Here is a 15,306-nt window from a genome sequence, read left to right as displayed (position 1 = left end):
TCCTCAGAGTCAAACCTGCCTGATGTGGGCGGAGTCCTGGTTTAGGGGAACCAATCTGCTCATGTCTAGTAATAATCTTTTTATTTCTATTTTAGTAGATGGACGGGAGATGAGGAAAACCTCAGAGGATTGTCTCACTTTGTCTCCAGACTGTAAAGTAGAAGATGAGGACATCACACAGTATAGTCCAGGAGAAAACCCGACTACCTCAAATATCCATCCGGCACCACACAGTGTAGATGAACCATCATATTCCTCTTATACTGAGGAACCTCAGACTGTGAGGGACGGTGCCGTCCTTCCAACAGAGAAGAGCTTTTCCTGTACTGAGTGCGGAAAGTGTTTCCATTTTAAATCCCATCTTAATAGGCATAAAAGATCTCACACAGGAGAGAAGCCGTATTCCTGTCCTGAGTGTGGCAAATGTTTTTCAGTGAAGTCCAATCTTAACACACATCAAAGATCTCACACAGGGGAGAAGCCATTTTCCTGTCCTGAGTGCCGAAAATGTTTTTCGCAGACGTCCCATCTTTACGAACATCAGCGATCTCACACCGGGGAGAAGCCATATTCCTGTCCTGAGTGCGGGAAATGTTTTATAAGAAAATCGGTCCTTGTCAAACATCAGTGGTCTCACACAGGGAAAAAGCCATATTCCTGTTCTGAGTGTGGAAAATGTTTTTCAGAGAAGTCCTATCTTTACATACATCAGAGATCTCACATGAGAGAGAAGCCATATTCCTGTTCTGAGTGTGAGAAATGTTTTCCACAGAAGTCCTATCTTTACATACATCAGAGATCTCACACGGGGCAGAAGCCGTATTCCTGTCCTGAGTGTGAGAAATGTTTTTCAGTGAAGTTCAGCCTTTACAGACATCAGAGTTCTCACATGAGGGAGAAGCCATATTCCTGTTCTGAGTGCGGGAAATGTTTTGTACAAAAATCAGATCTTGTTAAACATCAGAGGACTCACACGGGGGAGAAGCCGCATTGCTGTCCTGAGTGCGGGAAATGTTTTCCACAGAAGTCCTATCTTTACATACATCAGAGATCTCACACGGGGCAGAAGCCGTATTCCTGTCCGGTGTGTGAGAAATGTTTTTCAGTGAAGTTCAGCCTTTACAGACATCAGAGATCTCACATGAGGGAGAAGCCATATTCCTGTTCTGAGTGCGGGAAATGTTTTGTACAAAAAGCAGATCTTGTTAAACATCAGAGGACTCACACGGGGGAGAAGCCGCATTGCTGTCCTGAGTGCGGGAAATGTTTTTCACAGAAGTCCTATCTTTACAACCATCAGAGATCTCACACGGGGCAGAAGCTGTTTTCCTGTCCTGAGTGTGAGAAATGTTTTTCAGTGAAGTCCAATCTTTACACACATCAAAGATCTCACACAGGGGAGAAGCCGCATTCCTGTTCTGAGTGCGGGAAATGTTTTGTACAAAAAGCAGATCTTGTTAGACATCAGAGGACTCACACGGGGGAGAAGCCACATTGCTGTCCTGAGTGCAGGAAATGTTTTTCAGAGAAGTCCAATCTTAATAGACATTGGAAATCTCACACGGGGGAGAAGCCATTTTCCTGTCCTGAGTGCGGGAAATGTTTTTCACAGAAGTCCCATCTTTCCAGTCATCAGAGATCTCACACAGGGGAGAAGCCACCTTCCTGTCCTGAGTAAGGGAATTGTTCCTCACCGAAGCCCCGTCTTCCTGTACATCAGGGATCCCACACAACCCTCGAGGTGTCTTGAGTGTGGGAAATGTCTTCTATATGAATGTTGCTGGACATCACAGCTCTCATGTGGGGAAGAAGCACACCCTGATATACACCTCAGATATACTCCATGGCTGATCTTCATCATGTAAGAAACAGTTCCAGGGGTGTGGAGATTTTTTGAAAAAATAACTTGTCCAAGGGATTAAATCGGGGTCCCAATCTCCTTGTTCCTCATCTACCAGAGAGCTCAGCAGCAGTGTGGGAGTTCATTGAAAACTACAAGCCGACATCGGCAAAGGACAAAACTCTGTGAATGAATGGCACCGCCGCGGTCTTTTCATAAAGTGACAGCTGGTATGGGAAACTTCTCCCCGCACTGCTGTCACACAGAGGACTCAGATCGCTGAGCCGCTCCAGGAACAGGAACATGTAACATCTTCTCGAAGGTGAACGTTTCCTTTAACCCTTTCACTGCCAGAGCTCATTTTTTCCCACATACTGGACACTTTCCCCCCTTCCTGCCCAGGCCAATTTTCATCTTTCAGTGCTTTCACAATTTGAATGACAATTGTGCGGTCATGTAACACTGTACCCATATGACATTTTTACATTTTTTTCCCCACAAATAGAGCTTTCTTTTGGTGGTATTTGATCACCTCTGGGGTTTTTATTTTTGTGCTACAACTAAAAAAGTTTTTCTTTGTTTCTGTTATAAAATTTTGTAAATAAGTAAGTTTTCTCCTTCATTGATGGGCACTGATAGATGGTACTGATGAGGAGGCACTGACAAGCATCCATGATGGGCACTGCTGGGCATCACTGGTGGTCATCACTGTTGATCATCACTGATGGGCCTGTAGTGATAATCAGTGCTGAATATCAGTGCAGATCCCCCCTGTCAGGAGAGACGCTGATCGACTCTGCTCTACTTGCGCCTTGTCAGCATGAATAAAGGAAAGCTGATAACCGGCACTTCCTGGTTACGATGTGATTAGCTTTGATTGGACACAACTGATCACTTGGTAAAGAGCCTACATCATAGGCTCTTTACCGAGATTGGAGATGCAGAGTGTCAGAGCAACACACCTCACCGCCGATCGCTGCACGGCCAAGCGGCTTATTCTTTTTTCTGTCATATGACCTCCAGTCAGGATAATGGAACCCCCGCCTGGCCGTCATTCTGTTATAGGACAGGCTTGAAGGAGTTGAAAAATCCTTTTAGGCCTGAAGATTATATAACACCCCCAAAACATGATATATTTTCTAAGTCTAGGAAACGCAACATTTCAGCAAAAAAACACTAAAGTTCCTTTTAGGGGGCACAAAAACACAATAAATTACCCAATTTTTTGGATAAAATATAAAAGCAGAGGTTGCAGCGAGTAAATAGATACCCAACATATCAAACCTTAAATTTGTGTGTGCCTGTGGAATAGTGACAAACTTCAGTATCCTATATTTTCTATAAGAAACGCTTTAAAAGCCCCCTATAGGCCATCAGTTTAGTGTTACGGAGGGGGTCTGGTGATAGAATTATTGCTCTCACTCCGCTGTGTGCGGTGATATGTAACATGTGTATCGCAATCAACGTTTTCAGGTGTAGGCTCCCCAAGGTGTGAGTTTATGTTTGTACATGCGTATATGTGGGGGCGGGACCTCAGATTTTTTTGGATTTAAAAATGGGGGCTATGTGGCTGGGTTTTAAATTTTATTTTGTACTATTAAAAAACAATTTTTTTCATCACATAGAGCAGTCTTTTTTAACCAGGATACCTTGAGGTTTCTTCAGGGGTGCCTTGGCAAAATGCCTAACAATTGCCCCAAAATTGTATACAAGCCGGAGGGTGGATAAAGCCTTTTAGTTACACAAAGCCTCAGGTTTTCATTGTACAATATTACAACCTTCTAGCTGCCAACCTCCTAATGACCAATGACATCATGAGCTGATAAGGAGGATGTCAGTTGTCTGAATATCATCCTTGTGTGACCCTCCCCCACCTCTCTCCATCAGCTTTGGGGTCTCATTAAGTGAGTGATGAAGAAAAACTGAGAGAGAAGAGAAACACTGGAATACTAGTCAGTACCAGTTTGCAAAAGTGTATTTGCTTTGGAAGAATAAATCACTGTTAACATTGGGTGTCCTATGTGTGTTGATGTTGTTGCATTATGTAGAACTATTAGAATAGTTTTACATTTTAGATTGGGGCGCCTCAAGACTGTCCATAATTTTGGAGGGCGCCTTGACTGAAAAAAGGTTGAGAATCACTGATATAGAGGACAATCAGTCCCCTATGTGATGATTTTTTGGTGGCAGGTTCTCTTTAATGAGACATCCAGGGTCTAAAAGACCCCCAATGTCTCCCCTGTGCTCCACTGAATGTAATGTAATACAGATCACACTACATTATATTCTTTCCTGGCCTTGATGGTGAGGAAACTGTCACCAGGGACCCGGAAGTGATGTCATACATGTCTCTTCCGGATCAGGAAGAAGAAGGGGAGGAGATCAGATGTGTGTCCTCTCTCCTCCCTCCCCTCTACCCATCATCACCCGCTATGCTGGTCCCGGGTCCGCAGATTGGCAAGAGGAGCCCGGGATACATAGCGGGTGTGTGTCGGGTGGGGGCGTGGAAACATTCGCTCAGCCAACCGAATGCTTCCATCCGACAAGTAAGCCTGCTACTTGCTTGCCCACAGCAGGGCTAAAGGTTAAAAAAAAACAGCCCTCAGAACTGCATGACCGGGTGTCAGGCGATAGGAATTGTACATCCCTGAGTTCATAAGGAGATCAGAGATCACCAAAGACATGGATGAAGTGTTGTACCGTGTTGGCCATTGATAGCAGGAGAAAAATAAGAATGGAGCCATTACCTTTCATTGGCTGAGTACATTTTATGATGTAAGCTTTCACAGAGGTCTATTTAAAAAAAAAAAAAAAAATGAACGAATGTGAGCAGCATTCACCCAGCTGTGATGAATATTGGATGTATTTTTTTTTCATACACTGATTTCCTTGGCTCCATCTAGTGGCCATAATGCGGTATTGTGATATTTTTACTAATGGAGGTATGTCAGGAAAAATATCCCATTATGGTCACTAGATGGAGCTGACAATCATAGGAAATCACTTTGTTACATTATGGCCAGAATATGTAATGACTGGATGAATGATTGTCACATTCGTACCATTAATTTTCTATAAGTAGACCCCTTAGATTCCTTCATCAGATATAACCCTCATATTGTCTATATGTATATATCAAGAGAAGTTTCACTATTTAAACTTGGTAGATGGTAACCACTTCAATACCGGGCACTCCCCCCCTCCCCCTCCTGCCCAGACCAATTTTCAGCTTTCAGCGCTGTCAAAATTTGAATGACAATTGCACAGTCATGCAACACTGTACCCAAACACAATTTTTATCATTTTGTTCCCACAAATAAAGCTTTCTTTTGGTGGTATTTGATCACCACTGGGTTTTTTTTTTTTTTTTTTTTGCTGAACGAATTAAAAAAGACCCAAAATTTTGGTAAAAACTTTTGTTTTGTTTCTGTTAAAAGTTTTTGTAAATAAGTAAGTTTTCCCCTTCACTCATGGGCGCTGATGACGCTGCACTGACGGGCATTGATAAGGTGGCACTGATGGGCACTGATGATGAGGCATTGATATGCAGCACTGATAGGCGGCACTGATATACATAAATAGATAAAAAAAAAGCGCTCGCAAACAAATAAATTGTATTAGAAACTAATTCATGTGTTGTAGCTGCTAGGTAAAAAGTGCTGACACTTCGATAATAAGTAAGAAAAAAAAAAAAAAAAGAAGGACCTGCGCTGACAACTCCCCAAGTGAACGATTGTGAAAAGAATTCAAAAAATATATGTGCCTAATATTGTTACACAAATACACATTTAGTGAGTATTAGATGAAAATGTGCACAGAAACTGTGCATAAACACACTACCAACCTGTGTGACTAAAAGTGAATAAATAGAGGTAAATATTAAGATCTAGATCAATACGTTCAAAACCTAGATCAATTCATCCAAAAGCTAACCTTTGGACGCTATGCGACCAGACAGTCACTAGACTAATAGATAATTGTGAATGGTAAAGTGAAACTCTATATAGTAGAACTCCAAAAAATATTTAAATCAAAAATCATACATAACATAAAGTCTATTTGGTCACACAGTTCCTTCACAGGAGGATAATCTGCAGACTTCAGGCTAATTCATTCATATGGTAAATTTGAATGACAGACAAGGCTGATGCCGGAAATACTTGAGAGGAGACTTTGGGAATCACAAACCTCGCGTTTCACCATAAGGAGAAGAGAAAACACATAGCATAAAACCTATGACACCGTGAGATCACCTGCGCATAAAAGCGCTACTCACGGAACCACTGTGCAGAGCAGGCATTCAGATAAGGTCGGTGTTCGCTGCTGAACGGCGTGCGTTCCACCAACTACAGGAAGTGATGTCACTGGTTCTCGGGTTTGCAAGCGTAGGCAGGATGTTGCGTCGACGCGTTTCGCCCCTCCCCCAGGGCGTTATCAAAGACTTAACATCCAGCCCAGGCCATGAGTTACTTATACTGCGCTCAGTGAGTGACAGCCTATTACAGCCAATGGATGAAGCATCACCCATTCCTTCCTAAGTCATCATATCCTGTTGCACTTGAAAAACTTTAATCAGTGACCGAAGACACAACATCTCCGATCCCCATACTAACAAATGTGCATATTTATACAACCTATATAGGACATCACATTAACGCTTATTATCCCATACAGACATAAAATGTATTACAACAGGATATCTGGACAAATACAAAATTCTTATATAATATTACTAAAAAATTTTTATTTTTTTTTTTTTGTTGTTTCTTATTAGACCTTACAACAGACATATCTTTAATGAAAAAATAATAATAGGCATTTTTTAATTGTCTATTTTTATTCCATTTTCATTGGATATTATTATTGCCTATTATTATTTTTTCATTAAAGATATGTCTGTTGTAAGGTCTATTAAGAAACAACAAAAAAAAAAAAATTTTTTAGTAATATTGTATAAGAATTTTGTATTTGTCCAGATATCCTGTTGTAATACATTTTATGTCTGCATGGGATAATAAGCGTTAATGTGATGTCCTATATAGGTTGTATAAATATGCACATTTGTTAGTATGGGGATCGGAGATGTTGTGTCTTCGGTCACTGATTAAAGTTTTTTCAAGTGCAACAGGATATGATGACTTAGGAAGGAATGGGTGATGCTTCATCCATTGGCTGTAATAGGCTGTCACTCACTGAGCGCAGTATAAGTAACTCATGGCCTGGGCTGGATGTTAAGTCTTTGATAACGCCCTGGGGGAGGGGCGAAACGCGTCGACGCAACATCCTGCCTACGCTTGCAAACCCGAGAACCAGTGACATCACTTCCTGTAGTTGGTGGAACGCACGCCGTTCAGCAGCGAACACCGACCTTATCTGAATGCCTGCTCTGCACAGTGGTTCCGTGAGTAGCGCTTTTATGCGCAGGTGATCTCACGGTGTCATAGGTTTTATGCTATGTGTTTTCTCTTCTCCTTATGGTGAAACGCGAGGTTTGTGATTCCCAAAGTCTCCTCTCAAGTATTTCCGGCATCAGCCTTGTCTGTCATTCAAATTTACCATATGAATGAATTAGCCTGAAGTCTGCAGATTATCCTCCTGTGAAGGAACTGTGTGATCTAATAGACTTTATGTTATGTATGATTTTTGATTTAAATATTTTTTGGAGTTCTACTATATAGAGTTTCACTTTACCATTCACAATTATCTATTAGTCTAGTGACTGTCTGGTCGCATAGCGTCCAAAGGTTAGCTTTTGGATGAATTGATCTAGGTTTTGAACGTATTGATCTAGATCTTAATATTTACCTCTATTTATTCACTTTTAGTCACACAGGTTGGTAGTGTGTTTATGCACAGTTTCTGTGCACATTTTCATCTAATACTCACTAAATGTGTATTTGTGTAACAATATTAGGCACATATATTTTTTTAATTCTTTTCACAATCGTTCACTTGGGGAGTTGTCAGCGCAGGCACTGATATACAGCACTGATGGGCATTGATAGGCGGCACTGATATACAGCACTGATGGGCATTGATATGTGGCACTAATAGGTGGCACTAATAGGCAGCACTGATGAGGATGCACTGGCAGGCATTACTGCTGGGTACTGATTTGCACCTCTAATGGGCACTGATTGGCACCTCTAATAGTCATACTTGGTGGTCCTGGGTGGCATACCTGGTGGGCCACCAGGTGATTGGAGAAAAGACAATGTAGCACCAATATTTAAAAAGGGCCCAAAATGCATCCCTGGGAATTACAGACCAGTTAGCCTAACATCAATAGTATGTAAACTCTTGGAGGGGATGATAAGGGACTATATACAAGATTTTAGTAATAAGAATGGTATCATTAGCAGTAATCGGCATGGATTCATGAAGAATCGTTCTTGCCAAACCAATATATTAACCTTCTATGAGGAGGTGAGTTGCCATCTAGATAAAGGAAGGCCCGTAGACGTGGTGTATCTAGATTTTGCAAAAGCATTTGACACAGTTCCCCATAAACGTTTACTGTACAAAGTAAGGTCCGTTGGCATGGACCATAGGGTGAGTACATTGATTGAAAACTGGCTACAAAGGTGAGTTTAGAGGGTGGTAATAAATGGGGAGTACTCGCAATGGTCAGGGGTGGGTAGTGGGGTCCCCCAGGGCTCTGTGCTGGGACCAATCTTATTTTTTTTTGTTCATAAACAACCTGGAGGATGGGGTAAACAGTTCAATCTGTATTTGCGGACAATACTAAGCTAAGCAGGGCAACAACTTCTCCACAGGGTGTGGAAACCTTGCAAAAAGATCTGAACAAATGAATGGGGTGGGCAACTACATGGCCAATGAGGTTTAATGTAGAAAAATGTAAAAAAATGCATTTGGGTGGCAAAAATATGAATGCAATCTATACACTAGCGGGGGAGAACCTTTGGGGGAATTTAGGATGGAAAAGGAAGCAATTCCAAGCTGCTGCTTATAAAGCAAACAGAATATTGGCATTAAAAAGGGGATCAACTCCAGAGATAAAACAATAATTCTCCCGCTCTACAAGACTCTGGTCAGGCCGCACCTGGAGTATGCTGTCCATTTCTGGGCACCAGTCCTCAGGAAGGATGTACTGGAAATGGAGCGAGTCCAAAAAAGGGCAACTAAGCTAATAAAGGGTCTGCAGGATATTAATTATGAGGAAAGGTTGCGAGCACTGAACTTATTCTGTCTGGAGAAGAGAGACTTGAGAGGGGATATGATTTCAATTTATAAATACCGTACTGGTGACGCACAATAGGGATAAAACTTTTTGTGGAAGAGAGTTTAACAAGACACGTGGCCAATTAGAAGAAAATAGTTTTAACCATTAACTATGTAGAGGGTTCTTTACTGTAAAAGCGGCAAGGATGTGGAATTCCCTTCCACAGGCGGTGGTCTCAGCGGGGAGCATCGATAGTTTCAAAAAACTATTAGATAAGCACATGATTGACCACAACATACAGGGATATACAATGTAATACTGACATATAATCACACACATAGGTTGGACTTGTGTCTTTTTTCAACCTCACCAACTATGTAACTATGTATGCACAACAATTTATTTTGAATAATCCAACATCATATTATGCCCGTCCCTATGACTGGAGAGACCTAACAGTGGAGGAGTTGAAGGTTTTTTTGGGCCTCGCATTTTGTACCACCAAATAAAATGAATTGTGTTCCTATTGGTCAACCCACCCCAACCACCACATGCCGATTTTCTCCACGGTAATGCCCAGAACCAGATATCTCATGATCATGAGGTTCCTACATTTCAATGATAATACCCAGTGCCCTCCCCGAAATGACCCAAATTATGACAGGCTTTACAAAATTCAGCCACTACTAAACTATTTTTCAGAAATATTCCCCCAGTTGTTTACCCTGGACCAACACATGTGTGGATGAGTCCCTTGTCAAATTTAGCGACAGGCTTAAAATAAAGCAATTTATCCCCAGCAAAAGGGCCCCTATGGGGTGAAGGTGTACAAATTATTAGACGTGCGCCGTCAATAAATTTGTTTTGTTTCGTTCTGTTCCGTTTCGTACTAGAATTAATTCGTAATTCGTGTCCGAAATTCAATTTGGATTTGTACGAAATACGAATTTTTGTTAGGTTCGTTAACTTTTCGTAACAATTACGAACATTCGTTATTATGAATTTATCATTATGAAGGGCTCCCACCATCCCTGTGCTGTGCTGACTTCCTGGATTTTTTACTTTTAGGTTTGTTAACTTTTCGTAACAATTATGAATGTTCGTTAGGAATTTGGATCCGAAATTCGTAAACGAAAGTTTGTATTTCGTACAAAATTCAGGAGCATAGCAATTCGTATTTCGGATTCTCCCGAATGTACGAATTTACGGAAATTCATACGAATTTTCGATTCATCCGAAACTAATCGCACATGTCTACAAATTATGTGACCGAGCCAGAGGGTACACATATGCGTTCATAGTGTACGAAGGGAAGGACACCCAGCTGCATCCCCCTAATTGCCCACACTACTTGGGATCAAGCGGGAAAGTTATTTTGGACCTTATATACCTCCTACTGGAGAAAGGCTACCACTTGTATGTAGACAACTTCTACACAAGTCTGCCCCTGTTCCACAACCTTCAACTGAAGAAGACACCAGCATGTGGCACCGTAAGAAAGAACTGGAAGGGCTTTCCTCAAAGACTTGTCAATATGGAGTTGAGAAGAGGAGAGACGGTGAGTCTGCAAAACAAGGAGATTCTGGCAGTGAAGTGGAGGGACAGAAGGGATGTCTACACGCTGTCTTTGATCCACAATAATACCTTTGTGGAAATCCTCAGAAGGAATGACCCCATCCAAAAGCCAACATGCGTGCATGAATACAATTTGTTCATGGGGGGAGTCGACTTTAACGACCAAATGCTTAAACCCTACCTTGCCACAAGACGGACATACCATTGGTATAAAAAAGTAGCAATTTATTTTTTTAATTTGGCCATATACATCTCATATATTATTTGCCGCAACTCCACCCAAAACCCCCAACCCTTCCTTGGCTACCATAAGGAAATTTTCACTGCCCTTATATTCCCGAATGGCCCACCAGAAAACATCCAATCAGATGTTCTTAGTCGACTCTCCGAACACCACTTTCCCGATAAAATCCCTCGAAAACCAACAGGCCAAAGATGTAAGGTATGTACCAGTGGAGGAGTCAGAAGAGACAGCTTATGGGGCATACACACGTTCGGACTTTTCAACCAGACTGGTCTGACGGACGCCGATGTACCAAATCCGGCGAACAATCCGATCGTGTGTGGGCTTCAGCGGACTTTTCCAGTCGCAAATCTGATGGACTTTAGATTTGGAACATGCTTCAAATCTTTACGTCGTAACTTCGCCGGACCCAGAAATCCGCTCGTCTGTATGCTAGTCCGACGAACAAAAACCAACGCTAGGGCAGCTATTGGCTACTGGCTATCAACTTCCTTATTTTAGTCCACTGTACGTAATCACGTACGAATCTGTCAGACTTTGGTGCGATCGTGTGTAGGCAAGTCCGCCGAAAGTCTGTCAGACAGGCTGTCGGACTTTTGTAGCTGAAAAGTCCGACCGTGTGTATACGGCATTAGTATTGTCCCCAGTGTCCTTCCCAACCAGGCCTCTGCATAGGTGACTGTTTCCGCCGTTACCATACTTCAGTAAATTATTAAATCCTGCCATTTACCTTCACACACGTTATGCCACTGCCTGCTCTTTAACTGACCCTGGCTTGTTATTTAACCATGCTTCTGCCTGCAGATTCTGTACATACCTCTGCCTGATCTGGAACTGACCCTGGACTGTTATTCGACCATGCTTCTGCCTAACGATTCTGTACATACTAACATTGCCGGGATACATAAACATTTTTATAATTCATAAAATACTCAGTCAAGGAAATTCCAGACCAGAGGAGCGTCCCCCCCCCCCCAAGAGTAAATGTTGATTAAATTATGCTCACAGGTGGGAGGTGGGGGATTCGTACGCAAACTCTCATATACCGAGCAGGAACCTGTACAATGGTGTCTGCTTAACTCAAAATCAGCCGACAATAGAGAATTGATGGTTGAAGTCTGGATCTCAAAAAGCCTTTGATCAAAGAAAGTCCATGTCAAACAAGCCCCATTGTTTCAAGAACAAGGTTGCCTCCTCAACAGTGTTGATTTACCTGGCCCAAGACAATGGCAGAGACACCTGTTAATTACATACCAGAAGGGCCCCATCAACAAGTTGAAACAGAACTAAGAATATATGTGTGTATATATATATAGATATGGATATATAATATGTTAAATTACAATGTTGCAACTCATTTTGTATGAATCAATGTGTACTGTAGTCATCCATGTATTCAACAAGGATTTGGCACCCGTCTGTTATGGTTAAAAGGTGATGTTGTTTAATTCCATAAATCTCTGTCAATAACCATATGTTTGGTTAGGTAGAGATGACTTATAGCCAGCAAGGTACACGAGATAGGGACAGAAAAATGCCAGCAATCGCCATATTATATTAACATGAAACATGATTAAAACACATTTCATAATAACACTAGACATCATATTCTGATTACAACTTTAACATGATCACAGGTGGATGAGAATCAGGACAGCCCATATTTGGAACCAACCAATCATGAGATGGTAAACATTAGATGGGAGGCAGCGGAGCCAGAGCGCGGCATGTGAAGAAGTGCAGGACCGGAGCTCCATCTGCAGACCGGTAATCCTGCTGTGATCCTGGGCCAGTGGCACCCGATTTTTGCACAGAACGACAGAGGATGTGTGCAGGGACCCCTGGGGAACCTCTGGGGATGGTGAGGTACTGACCCCCCTGGCCAAAAATGCCGGGAGAATGGCTGGCGCAATTCACATGGGGCTCTCAAAATGGCGCCGGAGCACAGGAGGAGGAGGAATGGCCGCCCTTCCAGAGATCTGTGGAGGCTCTGCAGCAGGCATCTCACCCCCGGTCAGGGTGAGTCCTAAACCCCAAAGGGAAGAAGTTCTGAGGAGGGGGAGATTGCTGGACAGGCTGAGAGACCGCAGGGCCAGAGCAGACAGGGAGGTGGAGGGGAGGATGAGCCATCCCTGACCCAGATCATGGCTGCCATATAGGGCTGCCAGAATAAACTGATTGATCACTTTGAGGAGCTCAGAGTGGAGTTCTCCTTCATGAAACATGACATGCAGAAACTGAGGGAGAAGGCACAGACTACTGATCACCACATTGCTTCCATGGAGGATACTGTCAGGCCTTTAGACACGGCTGCCCAGGTGACTCTGAACACACTTTAACCACTTAAGCCCCGGACCATTTGGCTGGCCAAAGACCAGAGCACTTTTTGCGATTCGACACTGCGTCGCTTTAACTGACAATTGCGCAACGTGGCTCCCAAACAAAGTGGACGTCCTTTTTTTCCCACAAATAGAGCTTTCTTTTGGTGGTATTTGATCACCTTTGCGGTTTTTATTTCTTGCGTTAAAAAAGAAAAAATAGCGACAATTTAGAAAAAAAACGCATTTTTTTTACTTTTTGCTATAATAAATATCCCCAAAAAATATATAAAAAACATTTTTTTTCCTCAGTTTAGGCTGATACGTATTCTTCTAGATATTTTTGGTAAAAAAAATCACAATAAGCATTTATTGATTGGTTTGCGCAAAAGTTATAGCGTTTACAAAATAGGGAAGAGTTTTATGGCATTTTTATTAATAATTTTTTTTTATTAGTAATAACGGCGATCAGCGATTTTTATCGTGACTGCAACATTATGGCGGACAGATCGGACACTTTTGGCACGATTGTGGGACCATTCACATTTATACAGCAATCAGTGCAATTAAAAATGCATTGATTACTGTGTAAATGTGACTGGCAGTGAAGGGGTTAACCACTAGATGGCACTGTAGGGGTTAAGTGTGTCCTAGGGAGTAATTCCAAATGTGGGGCGGAGGGGCTGTGTGTGACACATCACTGATCACCGCTCCCGATTACAGGGAGCTGTGATCAGTGACAGTGTTACTAGGCAGAATGGGGAAATGCTTGTTTACATTAGCATTTCCCCATTCTTCCTCCGTGACACGATCGTGGGTATCCCCGCGGACATCGAGTCTGCGGGACCTGCGATCGCGCTCACAAAGCTCCCGGCGGGCGCGCCCTCACTACCAACCCGCCTCTTAAAGGTCAACGTACAGGTACGTGATTCTGCCTGTACATGCCCTTCTGCCGCAGTATATCTGTGTGAGGCGGTCAGGAAGCGGTTAAAGACGGCTGACATAGAGGACCGCATGAGAAGGAACAATATAAGGCTGGTGGGGTTCCCTGAGGGAGTGGAGGGGAGGCACCCAGAAGAATTTCTGGGTCTATGATAGCAAAAATATTGCACTTCCGTGACCGGGAGAATATCCTGCAAGGAGCTAGAAAGGGCCCTGAGTTGACGTCCGAAGGTTATCGAATATCGATCCATCCTGACTTTTCAGCGGCCACCCAGAAACAGAGGGCCTCTTTTCAACCCATAAAAGAAAAGATTGAGGGATCTCAACCTGATCTACAGTATGCTGTATCCTGCCAAGCTGCGTATAGTGGAAAATGGGAAAACATATTTTTTCACTAATCCTACCGAAGCCTTGGAGTGGCTGGATACTCATGGCTGCCAGAGGGATAGAGCCTCTTCCTGACCACCCTGATACAGTTGTGTGGAGAAAGCATTGGGTGAGAGTGTAGTGGAGATGACGGTGATGGACTATGTGGCTGACTTCCTTGGATACCTCTGCCGCCTATAAATAATAATTTTTTTCCCCGTCTGTTTTTTTATGAGAAGAGAATTTTTGAGTGTTGATTTCCCCCCTTTGGGAGACCTTCTCCCTGGATTATATGTCCAATGTTTTACTGACATGCAACTCTCTCCCTGGCGGTGCTGACACGGGAGGTCTTTGGTACTACTGTGATTGCCGCTGACGTGTACCTGTACTATATGCTGAGTCTGCAGACTGCTCTCGGCAATGCAAACATCAAGTAGTTTTTTTCAGGACTACCAAGGACGTTTTTTTTTTGTATCTCTTTTTTCCTGACAGGGGAAGTGTTTTTTGATCTACGGTAGGGATGGTTGCTTTCGGGTGACGTGTCCTATGTGACAGTTTTAAGTCGCACCTCTGTTACCTATTTGAACTAAGGTTACAGGAACAAAGTGCCTGACAAGTTGGGGCTGGGTGTTGGGAGGGGGGTGGTGGGGGAAGTTGGAGTGTACTCTCTGTTGGGGATTCTATGTCTGTAGCTGGTTGGGATTATCTACATTCGGTGTGATTGCATTGGGTCCTTCCCAATACTACTGATACTTTACTCTGTATATGTGGGGGGAGGAACCTGGAGCCCCGATTCTCTGGATAGCTATATCTCGGGGGGGGGGGGACCTCTTACTTC

The 15,306-nt window shown here is 42.9% G+C and overlaps 3 protein-coding genes across 3 annotated transcripts in view; 2 read left to right on the top strand and 1 right to left on the bottom strand.

Moving 5' to 3' along the window:
• The window catches only part of LOC141121932 (uncharacterized), a 603,393-nt gene extending 600,948 nt beyond the window's left edge, over window positions 1–2,445 (top strand). The window contains exon 26 of the mRNA XM_073611683.1: window positions 96–2,445. Coding sequence (XP_073467784.1) covers window positions 96–1,678 — 1,583 coding nt within the window. The 3' untranslated portion in view covers window positions 1,679–2,445. The remainder of the gene's footprint in view (window positions 1–95) is intronic.
• Window positions 1–15,306, top strand: part of LOC141121938 (uncharacterized) — a 284,890-nt gene that overhangs the window by 186,408 nt on the left and 83,176 nt on the right. The window lies entirely within an intron of this gene.
• Window positions 1–15,306, bottom strand: part of LOC141121935 (uncharacterized) — a 206,895-nt gene that overhangs the window by 151,248 nt on the left and 40,341 nt on the right. The window lies entirely within an intron of this gene.

Source organism: Aquarana catesbeiana, unplaced genomic scaffold (genome assembly GCF_042186555.1).
Source record: "Aquarana catesbeiana isolate 2022-GZ unplaced genomic scaffold, ASM4218655v1 unanchor235, whole genome shotgun sequence".
NCBI lineage: Eukaryota > Metazoa > Chordata > Amphibia > Anura > Ranidae > Aquarana > Aquarana catesbeiana.
This window is presented reverse-complemented; position numbering and strand designations above follow the sequence as displayed.